We start from the raw sequence: 18,786 nt of genomic DNA on the forward strand, positions 1-18,786 counted from the left end.
AGAGATTGACCAGAAACAGCCTTACTTGAGCCCAGTCATAAACACTATCTGCAGATGGCAGACTGGATCAAGAGATTTCAGTAGTCTGTCCTGGTTAAGGTAACATGAAAGAGCTACTGACTGAATCTGAAACCTTATGTGATACAGTATAGCACGTGTTAGACCAGTCTGTTAACCACTAGTCTATCTTCAAGACCTTGTTAGACATTAACCTTCTCAAGTAGTGTACTTGTCTTTGGTGTTGACAGACAGACTGACTTGAATGATTAGATGACTTACCTGGATCTCCCTCTACGTCTAGGAGGTTCCCGACCAGCTGCTCGTACTCTGTGCCCACCTTGAAGCTGGCACTGCTGCCTGCCGCGACTGTCAGGTGGTACAGCCAGGTGTCCTGGACAGGAAGGTTGGAGGAGATAATGGAAACAGGTAAGTGTAAATGTGTCTGTGGGTTGTAACTGACAATTATGGGAAATTGAGGTGTTTGAATAAGTGTATTTTTAGAGTGCTGTATATTCTCTTGCTTGGTGCCTATGAGCAGGTAGGTGGGGGGGGTTATGGGTAGTGTAGTTTTAGAGTACTGTACCTTCTCTTGCTTGGTACATATGAGCAAATAGGTGAAGGGGTGTATGGGTAGTGTAATCTAGGGGTGCTGTACCTTGTCTTGCAGTGAGGGGATATATGGGTAGTGTAGTTTAGGGGTGCTGTACCTTCTCTTGCAGTGAGGGGGTATATGGGTAGTGTAGTTTAGGGGTGCTGTACCTTCTCTTGCATGGGGGGGGTATATGGTAGTGTAGTTTAGGGGGTGCTGTACCTTCTCTGGCAGTGAGGGGGTATATGGGTAGTGGTAGTTTAGGGGTGGCTTGGTAGGGTACAGGGTTGTATTAGGGGTCTTACTTCTCTGCAGTGAGGGGGTATAGTGGGTAGTGTAGTTTAGGGGTGCTGTACCTTCTCTTGCAGTGAGGGGGTATATGGGTAGTGGTAAGTTTAGGGGTGCTGGACCCTTCCTCTTAGCAGTGAGGGGTATACTGGGTAGTGTAGTTTACCGGGTGCTGTACTTTCTTTGCAGTGAGGGGGTATAGGGTAGTTGTAGTTTAGCCGGGTGCTGTAACTTGTCTGCAGTGGGTGGGGGTATATGGGTATGTAGTTTTTAGGGTGCTGTGCCTTCTCTTGCAGTGAGGCGGGTAACGGGTAGTAGTGTTTAGGGGTGCTGTCGCTTCTCTTGCAGTGGGGTATATGTAGTGTGAGTAGGTCTACTCGCGTAGCGGTTGGTAAGTTAGTTTAGCGACTGCGCGTAGGGATGTAGTGAATTAGGGTCGTCTTCCGCTGAGGGTGTGAGTTTACGGGCTGTACTTCTTGGCATGGTGGTAGGGTCAGGTGCTACTTTGCGGGCTAGGCAGGTAGGTGGGCTCTTGCTCTCTGGGGTGGAACCATTAGGGTACAGTGAGATTGATCAAGAGCACGCCACTGGCCTCGTAGTGCCTCGTCAGAGTCACATGACCTGTCCACCTCCTCCACCACCGGCCGTCACGCATCGCGCAGCTGCCTAGGGGGAGCCTGAGACGTGAACACCTATACACACAGCACAGTTAGAGAATGATATTCAGGTTATACGCTACAGATATAGACTTGTCACAGTAATGACGCTGACATAATGAGGGTAATTTAGGAGGAGAAAAGAAGGAACTTGACACCTTTTTCATGTGGTTCCTGTGATAATAGTAAGAGACCTGGCTGAAGCCAGAGAGCACCATACCAGCTTAGAGTGGCATGCTTCAACCTGCAGGAGAGAGGCAGAGTGGGTGAGAAAAGAGAAGAGAGAGAGGGACAGCGAGAGACAGAGAAACAGAGAGAGCGTGGAGATGAAGAGAGAGTGAGAGAGAGATAGAAGGAGACAGAGCGAGAATGTCGTGAGGTTTTATAGATATCACAATCACCAAGACATCAGCTATATAATATTTCTAAATTTCAACAGCAGGTGCAGTAGAGAGTGATGTGTGGGACTACTTGCTTGCATCTCAATGACTCATAATCCTAGTGTTAGCATCTCATAGATCATTCAGGGTCGAGAGGTCAATATGCAGAGAGAAGATAAGTGAAACCAGTACGATCACTCCAGCTTCTGAGGTGCATATGCGTATAGTATAGAGGTCAAAGCTCTTTACAGATAGTTGATCTGTCTGTCAGCGCATGCACACCACCTCTGTGATTTAGAGGGTCTCCTACCCCAGTCCGTGCACCATACTGACTAACAGCACCGTCTGTGATCTTAGAGGTCCTCCTAGCCCAGCCTCAACATACTGACAGGACACATCCTGCTGTATCTTAGGGTCTCCTAGCCCAGCTCTCAACCATGACGAACATCCTGATCTAGGTCCTCAGCCACTCACATGACAAACCTCTGTGGATTTAGGGTCTCCTAGCCCCGCCATCCCATTACTGGACAGACCAACTCTGTGATTCTTAGAAGGGTCCTCCTAGCCAGCCTCAACCATACTGACAGACAACCTTGTATGCTTTAGGGTCTCCTATGCCCCAGTCTCAACATACTGACAGACACACCTCTGTGATCTTAGGGTCCTCCTAGCCCAGCCTCAACCATACTACAGACACACCTCTGTGATCTTAGGGTCTCCTAGCCCCAGCCTCAACCATACTGACAGACACACCTCTGTGGATCTTTAGGGTCTCCTAGCCGCCAGCCTCAAACATACTGACAGACACACCTCTGTGATCTTAGGGTCTCCTAGCCCCAGTCTCAACCATACTGACAGAACACTCTGTGGATCTAGAGGTTCCTAGCCCCAGCCTCAACCATACTGCACAGACACAACCTCTGTGATCTAAGGGTCTCTAGCCCCAGCCTCAACCCAATACTGACAGACACAGCCTCGTGATCTTAGGGTATCCTAGCCCAGTCCTCAACCATACTGACAGACCACACTTCTGTGATCTTAGAGGGTCTCCCAGCCCCAGCCCTCACCATCACTGACAGACACACCTCTGTCGATCTTAGGGTCTCCTAGCCCCAGCCTCAACCATACTGACGAGACACACCTCTGTGATCTTAGAGGGTTCCCGAGCGCTCCCTACTGCACCACCGACAGGTCTCCTGCCAACCATACTAGACAGACACACCTTGTGATCTTAGGGTCTCCTAGCCCCAGCCTCACACTACTGACAGACACACTCTGTGTCTTAGGGGTCTCCTTAGCCCCAGCTCTCAACCATACGATCAGACACATGCCTCTGTGATCATAGTAGGGTCTCCTAAGCCCCAGTTCAACCATACTGACAGACACACCTCTGTGATCTTAAGGGTCTCCTAGCCCCAAGTCCTCAACCATTAGCTGACAGGACACACCTCTGTGATCTTAGAGGGTTCCTAGCCCCAGCTCAACCATACTGACAGACACACCTCTGTGTATCTTAGGGGGTCTCCTAGCCCCAGCCTCAACCATACTTGACAGACACACCCTCTTGATCGTTAGGGTTCTCCTAGCCCCAGCCTTCAACCATACTGAACAGGACACACCTCTGTGATCTTAGCAGGTCTCCTAGCCCCAGCCAACCAAACATGACAGACAACACCTCTGTGATCTATAGGGTCTCCCTAGCCCCAGCCTCAACCATACTTGACAAGACACACACCTCTGTGATTAGGGTCTTCCTAGCCCCAGTCCTCAACCAAACTGACAGACACACCTCTGTTATGATCTTAAGCGTCTCCTAGCCCAGCCTCAACCATACTGACAGACACACCTCTGTGATCTTAGGGTCTCCTAGCCCCGCCTCACTACTGGAAGACAACCACTGCTGATCTTGGTAGCCAGTCAAACCACTGACGACAACTCTGTGAATCTTAGGGTCCTCCTAGCCCAGCCTCACCATATGACAGAACACCTGCTGTGATCTTAGAGGGTCCCTAGCCCCAGGCCAACACCATACTTGACAGACACCACCTTCTGTGATCTTAGAGGGTTCTCTAGCCCCAGCCTCAAACCATACTGTACAGCACACCTCTGTGGATCTTAGGGTCTCCTAGCCCCAGTCTCACCATACTGACAGACACACCTCTGTGATCTTAGGGTCTCCTAGCCCAGCCCTCAACCAACCTGACAGACACACCTCTGTGATCTTAGAGGGGCTCCTAGCCCCAGCCTCAACCATACTGACAGACACACCCTCTTGTGATCTTAGGGTCTCCTAGCCCCAGCCTCAACCATACTGACAGACACACCTCTGTGATCTTAGGGTCTCCTAGCCCCAGCCTCAACCATACTGACAGACACACCTCTGTGATCTTAGAGGGTCTCCTAGCCCCAGCCTCAACCATACTGACAGACACACACCTCTGTGATCTTAGGGTTCTCCTAGCCCCAGTCTCAACCATACTGACAGACACACCTCTGTGAGTCTTAGGTCTCCTAGCCCCAGCCCTCAACCCATACTGACAGACACACCTCTGTGATCTTAGGGTCTCCTAGCCCCAGTCTCAACCTACTGGACACACATCTGTAGAGAAGTGGGGCTATACACTCAAACATCCTCATCCCCTGATCCGTAAGGGGTCCTAACTCTAGCCGTGTCACAACGTGAATTAGCTGTCCAGGAATCTGCCTGAAGTGAAAGCCTTCCGCCAATCTGTGACAGTCTCTTTTTCTTACAGTGGGAAGAATGGCTAGTTTAAACTTTACGGTGTCCTAATAAGAAACATATTGTTGATATAATAGATCTCTATATTGGGTGAGAATAGCTATATTTTTGTATTGCCTTTGTAATAAGAGTTGTCCTTCCATGAAAAAGGCAAGTTAAAAGCTTCAATTTAAAAGGCAAGTCAAAAGTTTCCATTAAAACTGTGTTTTGGGGGCCTCCCGAGTGGCGCAGCGGTCTAAGGCACTGCATTGCTGTACTTGAGGCGCCACTACAGACCCGGGTTCGATCCCAGGCTGTGTCACAGCTGGGAGATCCATGAGACGGCGCACAATTGGCCAAGCTTCGTCCAGGTTAGCGGAGGGTTTGGCAGGCTGGGATTTCCTGGTCCCATCTCAATCTGTGATCTTAGGGTCTCCTAGCCCCAGTCTCAATCATTATGTGATCAAGATAAGGACTTTTGTACCTCGTCTTGCTAAGGCCAATCACCCTAAACATGTTGTCTGTTTCTCATCTCTTAGGCCCAGCCCAGTGACCCCTGACCTTAGTGAGTCAGTGACCCCTGACCTTAGTGAGCCAGCCCCTCACGGTGGGTTTGGCGGTGGTGGTCTCCATGGCGACGGGGCTGCTGGCTTGGACCTTGAAGATGTTCTGTAGAACTCTGATCCACTCCTCCAAGATGTTGGGAGAGTCKGCCGTCAGGAAGAATGTCTTCTTCTCTGTTATCAACTGATTAGAGCAGGAGAAGATTAGAGCAGGAGAGGATTAGAGCAGGAGAGGATTAGAGCAGGAGAAGATTAGAGCAGGAGAAGATTAGAACAGGAGAATATTAGAACAGGAGAAGATAGAAACAGGAGAATTAGAACGAGAGATGACAAGAATATTAGAACAGGAGAAGATTAGAACAGGAGAAGATTGAACGGGAGAATATTAGAACAGAGAAGATTAGAGCAGGCAGAGGATTAGAGCAGGAGAGGATTAGAGCAGGAGGAGATTAGAGGCAGGGAAGAAGATTTGAACAGGAGAATATTAGAACAGGAGAAGATTTGAAGAGGAGAAGATTGAGAGAGAGGATTAGAACAGGAAAGATTAGAACAGGAGAAGATTAGAACAGGAGAAGATTAGAACAGGAGAAGATTAGAACAGTGAGAAGATTTGAAGAGGAGAAGATTAGAACAGGGAAGATTAGAACAGGAGAAGATTTGAACAGGAGAAGATTAGAGCAGGAGAAGATAGAGCAGGAGAGGATTAGACAGGAGAAGATTAGAACAGGAGAAATTTGAACAGGAGAAGATTGAAGAGGAGAAGATTTGAAGAGGAGAAGATTGAAGAGGAGAAGATTAGAACAGGAGAATATTAGAACAGGAGAAGATTAGAAACAGGAGAAGATTAGAACAGGAGAAGAAAAGAACAGGAGAAGGGAGAAGATTTGAAGAGGAGAAGATTAAGACAGGAGAAGATAGAACAGGAGAAGATTAGAACAGAGAAGATTAGAACAGGAGAGAATAGAACAGAGAAGATTAGAACAGAGAGAATATTAGAACAGGAGAAGATTTGAAGAGGAGAATATTAGAACAGGAGAAGATTAGACAGGAGAATATTAGAACAGGAGAAGATTAGAACAGGAGAAGATTAGAACACGGAGAAGATTAGAAGAAGATGATTTGAAGAGGAGAATATTAGAACAGGAGAAGATTAGAAACAGGAGAATATAAACAGGAGAAGATTAAAACAGGAGAAGATTTTGAAGAGGAGAATATTAGAACAGGAGAAGATTAGAACAGGAGAAGATTAGAACAGGAGAAGAATAGAACAGGAGATTATTAGAACAGGAGAAGATTAGAACAGGAGAATATTAGAACAGGAGAAGATTTGAAGAGGAGAATATTAGAACAGGAGAAGATTAGAACAGGAGAAGATTAGACAGAGAGAATATTAGAACAGGAGAATATTAGAACAGGAGAAGATTTGAACAGGAGAAATTAGAACAGGAGAAGATTAGATCAGAGGAATATTAGAACAGGAGAAGATTAGAACAGGAGAAGAGAAATGCAGGGTGAGTACGTGCCTGTAAAGACAGGCAGGTAGGATAGACACATCACGTACGCAAGAACACACAACACACACACACACACACACACACACACACACACACACACACACCACACACACACACCACACACACACACACACACACACACACACACACACACACACACACACACACACACACACACACAACACACACACACACACACACCACACTGAGATAGCATCCCAGGTTTAGAGATGAGTATCAGCTGCAGAAGACAACATTCCATACCTGATGATCTCTCTTCAGGCTGCAACGTTCTTTTTTACCCAGTTTGTGCTAGGGATGTGTGTGCAGTGTGTGTGTGTGTGTGTGTGTGTGTGTGTGTGTGTGTGTGTGGTGTGTGTGTGTGTGTGTGTGTTTGTGTGTGTTGTGTGTGTGTGTGTGTGGTGTTGTGTGTGTGTGTGTTACTAGTAATCCCAGAACCCACAACCAAATGTTGCGTGCGCTAACCAAACTAGCTAACTCAATTTACTTCTGGGGGTGAAAGTGGGGAACTATCAGTAACAGCAGATTAAACCCCTCTTCTCCAGTGGAGGCTGCTAAGGGGAGGACGGCTCATAATAATGGCCGGAATGGAGTCGTTATCAACCCATGTTTGATACCATTCCATTGACTCTATTCCAGCCATTTTTATGAGCTTGTCCTCCCCTCAGCAGGCCTCCACTGCTCATCACTGTCACTCACCTGGAGGTCTGTGCTCCTTCTCCACTGGGTCATCATTGTTCACTCACCTGGAAGGTCTGTGCTCCTTCCTCCACTGCTCATCACTGTCACTCACCTGGGAGGTCGGTGCTCCTTCCCACGCTCATCACTGTCACTCACCTGGAAGTCTGTGCTCCTTCTCCACTGCTCATCACTGTCACTCACCTGGAAGGTCTGTGCCTCTTCTCCACTGCTCATCACTGTCACTCACCTGGAAGGCTGTGCTCCTTCTCCATGCTCATCACTGTCACTCACCTGGAAGGTCTGTGCTCCTTCTCCACTGCTCATCACTGTCACTCACCTGGAAGGTCTGTGCTCCTTCTCCACGGGCGATGCGACAGGAAGAGTTCAGCTCCATCTGACCCTGAGGCTTCCGTATCACATCGCTCTGAAACACCAGGACAAAGACCATAGGAAGGAGTTGGCATTACAGAATAAACCATGGCTCTCCAACCGTGTTCCTGGAGAAATATCCTCCTGTGCGTTTTRGAACCAACCCCAGTTGTAACTTAACAGATTCAGCCATAGACTTAGATAGACATTGCATTACTGTATCGGTCCCATGATGGCATCTGTGAGAGCACGGGCAGCGCCATTGAGCCCATCTCCATTTTGAAGTAGTCCATTTTCTTCTTGTACTACTTCTATGAGTTGGTAAACAAACTGAAAGGGTGCACACTGCCAACTGGTGTGTGTTTTTCTGAACAGGTATAAAGCCAAGGTTGGCGATTTACTGCCACTGTAATAACTCTGTCAGAGAAGACAGTAATCAAGAAGATAGTGAGGACGTGTGGAGACTCACCGGAGACTTGTAGTAGAAGATCTCTCCGTTCCTCAGGATGAACCAGCGTCTCTTCCAGGCTTTAACCTGACTGCCCATCTTCAGCAGGTAGCCTGACTTCTCCAGCATCTCCTGTACATGGGGACACACACAGCACATGACTCACTTACCATTTTCACACTGCCACCTCAACCATACTTTGCTGGATTGGATAGTTTCTTTTCACGTTGTCCTTTACAGCTGCTCAGTACAGCTGAATAGTCCTAGTGAATCTACAGTGAAGTAGAAGAGGTCCTTGCATCTTATATTCTATTGTGGCTAGTGCATGGTACTGTACTGCACCATATCGTACTGTAAATGGTCACTCACAGGCTCTCGCAGGCTCTCGCAGGAGTATGAAGATGTTCTCTGGACCTTGTGTTCTGGCTCAGAGTAGTCCGATTCCAGGGAGTAGGCGTCAGGAGGGATGGCGTAGTCACTTTCAGAGCTAATGGATGACATGGACACACCTGGAGGGATCAAAGGTCAGAAGTCCAAACAGGAACAGGTCATTCAGGTGATTCACAGCTGACGGTCTTATTTGCACGTACCTTGTGTTATATGTTATATTGTACTTTTTTAAAGTGTGCAAAAAAAATGAATGAAAGTAAAGTAAACCCTCTCACCCCTCTTGACGGCGCGGGGGCTCCCGGGGGTGCTGCCCTTCCTTTCTGGGCCCAGGCTGGAGGTCCTGAGGCTGGCCAGAGAGCCACTGTCATCCTCCGAACCAGAGTCATCATCATGCAGGGGCACACTGCTGATCTGAGTGGCTTTCTGCAGACAGAAGACACTTTTAGATATTCCTCAGCACATACCACAGTCCATAGGGAGTGGATATGTTATTGTCAGTTGGAKACAGTTAGAGCTGCTGTAGAGTACGGTACTCACCCCTTTCAGTGTGGTATACACGGGTACAGTGATGTTCTTGTAAATCAGGTGAGTGAATGGTCCTGCGGCAGGGTACTGTGGTTTTCCTGCAGAAAACATGAGATGTTMGTGATGCAGTGAGATTTATAATTATAGTCTGTCTTACTGTGTGTAGGTCCTATCCTTTCATCACAGCTGATTAAAAGGCAGGGTTCTGCTCTTACACATCTCTTTAAAGAGCTCCTTAAAGCTTCCCAGATCACACCTGCACAGGTGTTACTTAGCCCCCTCAGATAGGAAGATGTGACATCAAAATGAGTACTGACAGGCCCCATAATGTTCCACCACAGACACAGAGGGATAATCTCAATTGCAATTCCTTGATTCCTCATGAGGAAACAAGGAACTGCAATTGAGATTCCTCCAGACAGTCCTCTCCAACATCAGCATGGTAGGCAACTCACCTGGACCAGGACCTCTGGCTCCTGTGGTCGCCTCCGATACTGTCATCCCTGACTTGGCCACAGCATAGATACGGCTCTCCTGTAGAGCACATAGATCKTTGTGTAAGCATGAGTGTGTGTATGTGTGTTTTATAACATTACTTTGACTGCTCACAACAACAGGAACACACACACATACACAGATATGAGACTATGGCAAAGAGCACTCCACCAGCTCTCTCTCTCACTCTTTCTCTCTCTCTTACCCAGGAGGGGAAGCGGTGCAGAGGCGGGGTGGGGGGTTTCAGAACCTCCGGATCCAGCAGTTCCAGACCCTCAGCCAACCCAACAAACGACACTCCTTCCTGGGGAGGACCCTCTGCCCCCTCTACCACCCCCTCCATACTGTCAGGCAGCCCGTCATCTATATCTGTCTCCACCAGGAAGTGACTGCAGGTGGAGGGAGATGCAAGGCTCTGCAGGGTGCAAAGATGAAAAAGGAGAAGCAATTACTTAAATTACAACTTCATCAACTGAGTGCAGCCGGGTACCTTTTTATCGTTGTTATGTGACCGACTGTTGACTTTAAGCACACTCTCACTGTTTCTACACTACAGGATAGAGCTGAGCATGCTCACCGCTTTACCTGGGAGCTGGAAGCAGTCATGATGTCTATGGGGATGTTGAGGTGGAGCAGCCGGTCCACACCTCCAGGCTGGGGCTGACTGGGGACGTTGAGGTGGAGCAGCCGGTCCACACCTCCAGGCTGGGGCTGACTGGGGACGTTGAGGTGGAGCAGCCGGTCACACCTCCAGGCTGGGGCTGACTGGGGACGTTGAGGTGGAGCAGCCGGTCCACACCTCCAGGCTGGGGCTGACTGGGGACGTTGAGGTGGAGCAGCCGGTCCACACCTCCAGACTGGGGCTGACTGGGACGTTGAGGTGGAGCAGCCGGTCCACACCTCCAGCTGGGCTGACTGGGGACTTGAGGTGGAGCAGCCGGTCCACACCTCCAGGCTGGGGCTGACTGGGGACGTTGAGGTGGAGCAGCCGGTCCACACCTCCAGACTGGGGCTGACTGGGGACGTTGAGGTGGTGCAGCCGGTCCACACCTCCAGGCTGGGGCTGACTGTAGTGTTTCTTCACCAGCTGAATGCTGTCTCGTGGGGTCAGAGGCGTCCGCACCTGTTAGTTCACAAACAAAGATAGATGACATTATTGATTGACATTTGATTGATTGGCCGATTGATTGATGAGGTTCAAGTTCAACTAAGTTTACTGACTGATAACATCACGCTCCAGAGCGGCCATCACACATTCGCACAGTCAAACAGTAAAAATAATTGTACGGCTCGTGTACAAATACAAGGAATGGAGAGAGAGTACCATAATTACAGGTGTATAGGGCCACATTAATATATATATAAACTCAGCAAAAGTAAGAAACATCCCTTTTTCAGGACACTGTCTTTCAAAGACAATTCGTAAAAATCCAAATTACTTCACAGATCTTCATTGTAAAGGGTTTAAACACTGTTTCCCATGCTTGTTCAATGAACCATAAACAATTAATAAACATGCACCTGTGGAACGGTCGTTAAGACACTAACAGCTTACAAACAGTAGGGAATTAAAGTCACAGTTATGAAAACTTAGGACACTAAAGAGGCCTTTCTACTGACTCTGAAAAACAGAAACCAAAGAAAGATACCCAGGGTTCCTGCTCATCTGCGTGAACGTGCTTTACGCATGCTGCAAGGAGGCATGAGGACTGCAGATGTGGCCAGGGCAATAAATTGCAATGTCCGTACTGTGAGACGCCTAAGACAGCGCTACAGGGTGACATAAGCCATAAGACCGCATAAGCCATAAGACTGCTGAACAATTAATAAAATCGCCACCGGACAATTTACATTGACCTCCCCCACTTGTACACTGCTGATACTCGCTGTTTATTATCTATGCATAGTCACTTCACCCCCACCTACATGTACAAATTACCTCAACTAGCCTGTACCCCCACACACTGACTTGGTACCAGTGACCCCTGTATATAGCCTCGTTATTCTTATTGTGTTACTTTTTATTATTACTTTTTATTTTAGTCTACTTGGTAAATATTTTCTAAACACTTCTTGAACTGCGCTGTTGATTAAGGGCTTGTAAGTAAGGATTTCACGGTAAATCTACACGTGTTGTATTCGGCACGTGACAAATAAAGTTTGATTTGATTTTGATTTGAAACTTGTTTGGGACAAGAAACACGAGCAATGGACATTAGACCGGTGGAAATCTGTCCTTTGGTCTGATGAGTCCAAATTTTWGATTTTTGGCTCTGGTGCTGGCCTTCTAGGCAGAGTTCCTCTGTCTCGTGTCTGTGTTCTTTTGCCACTGTTGACGTTGAGACTGGTGTTTTGCGGGTACTATTTAATGAAGCTGCCAGTTGAGGACTTGTGAGGCGTCTGTTTCTCAAACTAGACACTCTAATGTACTTGTCCTCTTGCTCAGTTGTGCACCGGGGCCTCACACTCCTCTTTCTATTCTGGTTAGAACCAGTTTGCGCTGTTCTGTGTAGGGAGTAGTACACAGCGTTGTACGAGATCTTCAGTTTCTTGGCAATTTCTCACATGGAATAGCCTTCATTTCTCAGAACAAGAATAGACTGAGTTTCAGAAGGTRTTTGTTCCTGGTCATTTTGAGCCTGTAATCGAACCCACAAATGCTGACGCTCCAGATACTCAACTAGTCTAAAGAAGGCCAGTTTTATTGCTTCTTTAATCAGAACAACAGTTTTCAGCTGTGCTAACATAACTTCTTCAGGCTGCAAGCCCGACACCGGTACACTTATGACAACATCCAGCTCAAGTGCAGGGCGCGAAATTCAAAATATATTTTTTAGAAATATTTAACTTTCACACATTAACAAGTCCAATACAGCATTTGAAAGATAAACATCTTGTGAATCCAGCCAACATGTCCGATTTTTTAAATGTTTTACAGAGAAAACACCACATATATTTATGTTAGCTCACCACTAATACAAAAAAAGGACAGACATTTTTTCACAGCACAGGTAGCATGCACAAAGCCAACCTAACTAACCAAGATCCAACCAAACTAACCAAGAAACAACTTCATCAGATGACAGTCCTATAAAACATCACAATAAATCTATGTTTTGTTCGAAAAATTTGCATATTTGAGGTATAAATCAGTTTTACATTGATGCTACCATCACAGCTACCGTCAGAAATAGCACCGAAGCAACCAGAGTAATTACAGACACCAACGTCAAATACCTAAATACTCATCATAAAACATTTCTGAAAAATATATGGTGTATAGCAAATGAAAGACAAAGATCTTGTGAATACAGCCAATATTTCCGATTTTTTAAGTGTTTTACAGCAAAACACAATATAGCGTTATATTAGCTTACTACAATAGCTAACACACAACAGCATTGATTCAAGGCAAACGGTAGCGATAGCACAGTTCGACAGATATATGAAATAGCATCCCAAAATGGGTCCTACTTTTTGGTGATCTTCCATCAGAATGTTGTACAAAGGGGTCCGTTGTCCAGAACAGTCGTTGTTGGGTTTAGAACGACCTCTTTCCCTCTTGAATTAGCAAGCACACTGGCCAGTGGCGCGAAGCTCTCCTTCGTGAACAAAGTCAAACAACGCAACACGCCTAACGTCCCGAATAAATTTCAATAATCTAATAAAACTATATTGAAAAAACAATACTTACGATGATATTGTAACATGTATCAAATAAAATCAAAGCCGGAGATAGTATTCGCCTATAACGACGGCTTTCCAGAAGGCGATTCCAGGTTCATCTTCGCGCTTTCGAAAAAACAGGAAATGGCGACACGTCATTCCCGGATTTATTCCACTTCAGACCAAGTAATCCATTCATCTTCTCTCCACTTCCTCTTGACATCTAGGGGAAGGGTGTATGACGTGTATTGACATCTAGGGGAAGGTGTATGACGTGTATGTATACCAATACGTATCATCCCATTTATAGGCAAGCCTTTGAACAGAGACCTCGATTTCAGAAATCTCACTTCCTGTCAGGAAGTGGGCTGCAGAATGAGTTTTTTCACTCAGATACAATAATTCAAACGGTTTTATAAACTACAGACTGTTTTCTATCCAATAGTAATAATAATATGCATATGTACGAGCAAGAATTGAGTACGAGGCCGTTTGAAATGGGCACCTTTTTCCAAGTTACTCAATACTCCCCCTGCAGCCAGAAGAAGATAATTGCAAAAGGGTTTTCTAATGATCAATTAGCCTTTTTAAATGATAAACTTGGATTAGCTAACACAACATGCCATTGGAACACAGGAGTGATGGATGCTGATAATGGCCTCTGTACGCCTATGTAAGATATTCCATAAATCAATCAGCTGTTTCCAGCTACAATAGTCATTTACAACATTAACAATGTCTACACTGTATTTCTGATCAATTTGATGTTATTTTAATGGACAAAAAATGTGCTTTTCTTTCAAAAACAAGGACATTTCTAAGGGACCACAAACTTTTGAACGGTAGTGTATATATACATAAATACATATACATAGAACTTAACACACCTTGGGTAGGGTCATGCTGGTCCCAGTATGGGAGGGTAGTGCCAGGGGCTGGGCGTGGGTCTGGAAGGGGTGGGAGTTAGATGGAGAGCGGCAGAGGAGAGGGTTTTTGGGGGTGGAGGTGGAGGTAGGGATATCAGGGGTCCTGGGACCCCCGTGGGTTGTTTCACAGGCAGAGGAAGATGAGGAGGAGGAAGAGGAAGAGGAGGAAGAGTGGAGACGTTGGGAGCGGAACCTGCTGTTGAGCTCGTCCGAGGAGTGATCTCTGGGAGTAGCGCTACCTAGTGGTTGGTCTTGACCTCCAGTGGTTGGAACAGGACTAGCAGGTCCAGCCCCAGCCTCCCTGCCCTTGCTGCCCAGAGAGGGAGTGTCTGGCAGGGTTACTGTCACAGTGCCGTGGCCTGTTGCGTCTCCTCTGTCTCCTCTGGGTTTACAGGGCTGCTCTGCTCTGTCCCCTGGACCTGTCTGTCTCCCCCAGCCTGTCTCCTCCTGGACAGGTGGGGTCCCAGGACAGCATGAGGGGTACAGAGGGCTGGGGGGTACCTGGTGGGTGTCTGTGGAAGGAGAGGTGGGGGGGAGGGGAGATGAAGGCTTCTCCAGGAGAGCTATTGGGCAAGATGGGAAAATATATAGTCAATGTAGCGACACAACAGCAACCTTTGACAATATAACAACATGTACTGTAGAACATAGGCCCACACAACTAATCATCTATCACTAAGGTGATAAGGCTCTGATACTATCAAAGTAACATAGACTGTGGTGTGCCCCAGGGCTCTATGCTGGGCCCCTCTTCATCATCTACATACTCCCACTTGTACAGATCCTATGCCACTTCAACCAGACCATTTGCATGACTTTAGGTGGATAACAATTGAAAACTGTGATGACAGTTGTTAATGCTGTGAACAGCTGGCTGGCGTCGAAGGCCTGCGGGTGTTGCTTTGTTAAAATGGAGTTTGGTACTCTCATAGGGTGAGGTGCTGGGTAGATGAACTAAAGATCCTGTGGTGGAAGGAGGATCAAGATCACCTTGCAGTTTGTCCTGCAGCATCATCATCTGTTCTGCCTGCTTCAGGTTGGACAATTTCAGCTGCTGGTTCTCAATCTCCATCTGAAACAGCACAGAAAGAAGATGACAATTCGTGACAGTTTGGGGTTAACTGTTCTCTTTGTCTTTAACAACTGATCATAAGCTGGGTTTGGGTTTGAGTTGAGCTAATGTAAAGAAAGCTTCATCTTTGACGTGGCTGATCCCTATAGGATGTATATGTCCCAGTACATAGTGTATCCGAGCTACGCTTACCTCTCGTAGCTTAAACGTAACCCAGTCTTTGATTTTAGCAGCCTTCTCCTCAATGATCTTAGCCTCCTGGGCTCTGACTAAGATCTAGAGGCCAAGAAAACACGGTTTATGGTTAGTGACTCATCATAACCTACAGTACATATTATGAACATGAATGGACATAATAAGGAAAGGGGGATACCTAGTCAGTTGTACAACTGAATGCATTCAACTGAAATGTGTCTTCCATGTTTCTTATCATTGGTTGCATCCTAAATTGTACCATATTCCCTATACAGTGCACTACTTTTGACCAAGGTCCATAGGGCTCTGGTCAAAAGTAGTGCACTATATAGGGGATAGGATACCATTTGGGTCTCACTCTATAGCTTCCATACCTGTTTTTCCAGCTGCACCTCTAATCTCTTTATCACTGCATCTTTCTCCTGCACCTGATTGGTCAGGTCCTGGTACCTTCTGAACACTGAGTTCTCTGATTCACTGGGTTGTACGTTTGCATATTTCAGCTTCTCTTCCATGACATGGATCTGTAATACATCATCAACTATGCTGTTCACACTCACAAGATAGATGGGAATAAATGGACTCTGGAACCATCAGTAGAGCAGGAGACTAAATCAAGATTGCAAGATGAGCCTCAACTGTTATAGAGAGGCAAGTGCAGAAATTATGAAAGAGAGAGAGACACAGAGAGAAAGAGAGAGAGGAAGAGATGGAGAGGGAGAGAGAGAGAGAGAGAGAGAGAGGGCGACGCGAGAGAGAGAGACACAGAGAGAGAGAGAGAGAGAGAGAGAGGGAGAGAGAGATGAGAGAGAGAGAGAGAGAGAGAGAGAGAGAAGAGAATGGAGAGAGAGAGAGAGAGAGAAGAGAGAGAGAGAGAGAGAGAGAGAGAGCAGAGGAGAGACACAGAGACGAGACACCAGAGGGAGAGAGAGATAGAGAGAGACACAGAGAGAGAGAGGAGAGGGAGAAAGCTACTCAAGCCTACAGAAGCTGTGATTGTAAAATGTGGTTGGCAGACTGTTACTGTACTGTACCTGTTTCTAGCACTCTCAGCCGTTGGTCAGACTCTGTCACCCTCAGCTCCAACTCCTGCATCTAGGGGACAAACAGGTTGCCATGGTTACTTCTTCCTACGGGTCAGCTTCTTCAGTATGGGGTTGAAGGGGGTCACGGGAAAATCCAGTGTGTGTGTGTGTCTGCAATGTAGGCTAGCACACAGACTCCTCTGTTAGATCTATAGACTACAATGGTGGACAGACATGTCTCAGACATATTTATGGTCTGTAACACACACAGTACACGCATGCACACAACACACACACACACACACACACACACACACACACACACACAACACACCACACACACACACACAACACACACACACACACACACACACACACCACACACACACACACACACACACACAACACACACACACACACTGACTAATCCCCCACAACAATAGTTCTTAAGCGTCGTCCCCCTCACAGGAAATTTGAAAGGTGAGTGGCGAGTGACTGTGGGTGGTAGGGGAGGGGGATAGGGGGGAGAGGAGGGGGAGAGAGGGGGTGAGGAGGGAGGAACTTTGGTTGTTCAACCTTCTGAGTCCAATTCCTCAAAACCCATTCAACTCAGACATTCTCCTCACAGCATGTAGTCAAACTGAATAATGACTCATTGAACATTATCAGGCAAGGTCATCAGAGGGGTTCCAGGAAAACCATCTGAAACTAGTTGATCCTATAGTGGAGTAGGGCCAGACATTGCCCTATACTGTGCTGGTGTGTGTCTGTGGGTACTGTGTGTGTTACAGACCATAAATATAGCTGAGACATGTCTGTCCACCATGGTAGTATATAGATCTAAGAGAGGAGTCTGTATGCTAGCCTACAGTACCATGTAGGATGTGAGTCCGTACTAGTCTACAGTACTATGTAGGATGTAGTCCGTGCTAGTCTACAGTACTATGTAGGATGTGAGTCCGTGCTAGTCTACAGTACTATGTAGGACGTGAGTCCGTGCAGTCTACAGTACTATGTGGATGTGAGTCCGTGCTAGCACAGTATAGCTATGTAGGATGTGAGTCCGTGCTAGTCTACAGTACTCTGTAGGACGTGAGTCCGTGCTGTTCTACAGTACTATGTAGGATGTGAGTCCGTGCTAGCCTACAGTAACCATGTAGGATGTGGTCCGTACTAGCCTACAGTACCATGTAGGATGTGAGTCCGTGCTAGTCTACAGTACTATGTAGGAAGTGAAGTCCATGCTAGTCTACAGTACTATGAGGATGTGAGTCCGTGCTAGTCTACAGTACTATGTAGGACGTGAGTCCGTGCTAGTCTACAGTACTATGTAGGATGTTGAGTCCGTGCTAGTCCTACAGTCCTATGTAGGATGTGAGTCCGTGCTAGTCTACAGTACTATGTAGGTAAGTGAGTCGTGGCTAGTCTACAGTACTATGTAGGATGTGAGTCCGTGCTAGTCTACAGTACTATGTAGGATGTGGAGTCCGTGCTAGTCTACAGTACCATGTAGGATGTGGTAGTCCGTGCTAGGTCTACAGTATATGTAGGATGTGAAGTCCGGTGCTAGTCTACAGTACCATGTAGGATGTGAGGTCCGTCTAGTCTATACAGTACTATGTAGGATGTGAGTCCGTGCTAGTTACAGTACCATGTAGGATGTGAGTCCGTGCTAGCCTACAGTACCATGTAGGATGTGAGTCCGTGCTAGTCTACAGTACCATGTAGGATGTGGTCCTGCTAGTCTACAGTACTCTGTAGGATGTGAGTCCGTGCTAGATCTACAGTACCTATGTAGGATGTGAGTCCGTGCTATGCTCAGTACCATGTAGATGTGAGTCCGTGCTAGTCTACAGTACCACGTAGGATGTGAGCCTGTGCTAGTCTACAGTACTATGTAGGAGATGTGAGTCTGTGCTAGCACTACAGTACCATGTAGATGTGAGTCCGTGCTAGTCACAGTACCGTAGGTGTGAGCTTGTGCTAGTTCTATACGTACTATGTAGGAATGTGAGTCTGTGCTAGCCTACAGTACTATGTAGGATGTGAGTCCGTTACTAGTCTACAGTACTATGTAGGATGTGAGTCCGTGCTAGTCTACAGTACTATGTTAGGATGTGAGTCCGTGCTAGTCTAAACAGACTATGTAGGAATGTGGAGTACCGTACTAGTACAGTATATGGATTGACGTCAGTCCTAACTATGTAGGAATGTGAGTCCGTGCTAGTTCCTATCTCTACAGTACTATGGGTAGGTATGTGGCG

General features: G+C 46.9%; 1 protein-coding gene across 1 annotated transcript in view; it reads right to left on the reverse strand.

The window, feature by feature from the left end:
- The window catches only part of LOC112070158 (pleckstrin homology domain-containing family H member 1-like), a 24,013-nt gene extending 7,922 nt beyond the window's left edge, over nt 1-16,091 (reverse strand). Inside the window, exons 1-18 of the mRNA XM_070438850.1 lie at nt 16,081-16,091; nt 15,872-16,043; nt 15,495-15,578; nt 15,221-15,302; nt 14,192-14,793; nt 10,656-10,761; nt 10,224-10,249; nt 9,844-10,053; nt 9,599-9,677; nt 9,156-9,241; nt 8,894-9,041; nt 8,598-8,737; nt 8,250-8,360; nt 7,749-7,835; nt 5,211-5,379; nt 1,728-1,770; nt 1,440-1,569; nt 280-391 (exon numbers count right to left, since the gene is read on the reverse strand). Coding sequence (XP_070294951.1) covers nt 280-391; nt 1,440-1,569; nt 1,728-1,770; nt 5,211-5,379; nt 7,749-7,835; nt 8,250-8,360; nt 8,598-8,737; nt 8,894-9,041; nt 9,156-9,241; nt 9,599-9,677; nt 9,844-10,053; nt 10,224-10,249; nt 10,656-10,761; nt 14,192-14,793; nt 15,221-15,302; nt 15,495-15,578; nt 15,872-16,043; nt 16,081-16,091 — 2,398 coding nt within the window. The remainder of the gene's footprint in view (nt 1-279; nt 392-1,439; nt 1,570-1,727; nt 1,771-5,210; nt 5,380-7,748; nt 7,836-8,249; nt 8,361-8,597; nt 8,738-8,893; nt 9,042-9,155; nt 9,242-9,598; nt 9,678-9,843; nt 10,054-10,223; nt 10,250-10,655; nt 10,762-14,191; nt 14,794-15,220; nt 15,303-15,494; nt 15,579-15,871; nt 16,044-16,080) is intronic.
- Nucleotides 16,092-18,786: the final 2,695 nt, after the last annotated feature.

Source organism: Salvelinus sp. IW2-2015, unplaced genomic scaffold (genome assembly GCF_002910315.2).
Source record: "Salvelinus sp. IW2-2015 unplaced genomic scaffold, ASM291031v2 Un_scaffold1241, whole genome shotgun sequence".
Taxonomy (NCBI): domain Eukaryota; kingdom Metazoa; phylum Chordata; class Actinopteri; order Salmoniformes; family Salmonidae; genus Salvelinus; species Salvelinus sp. IW2-2015.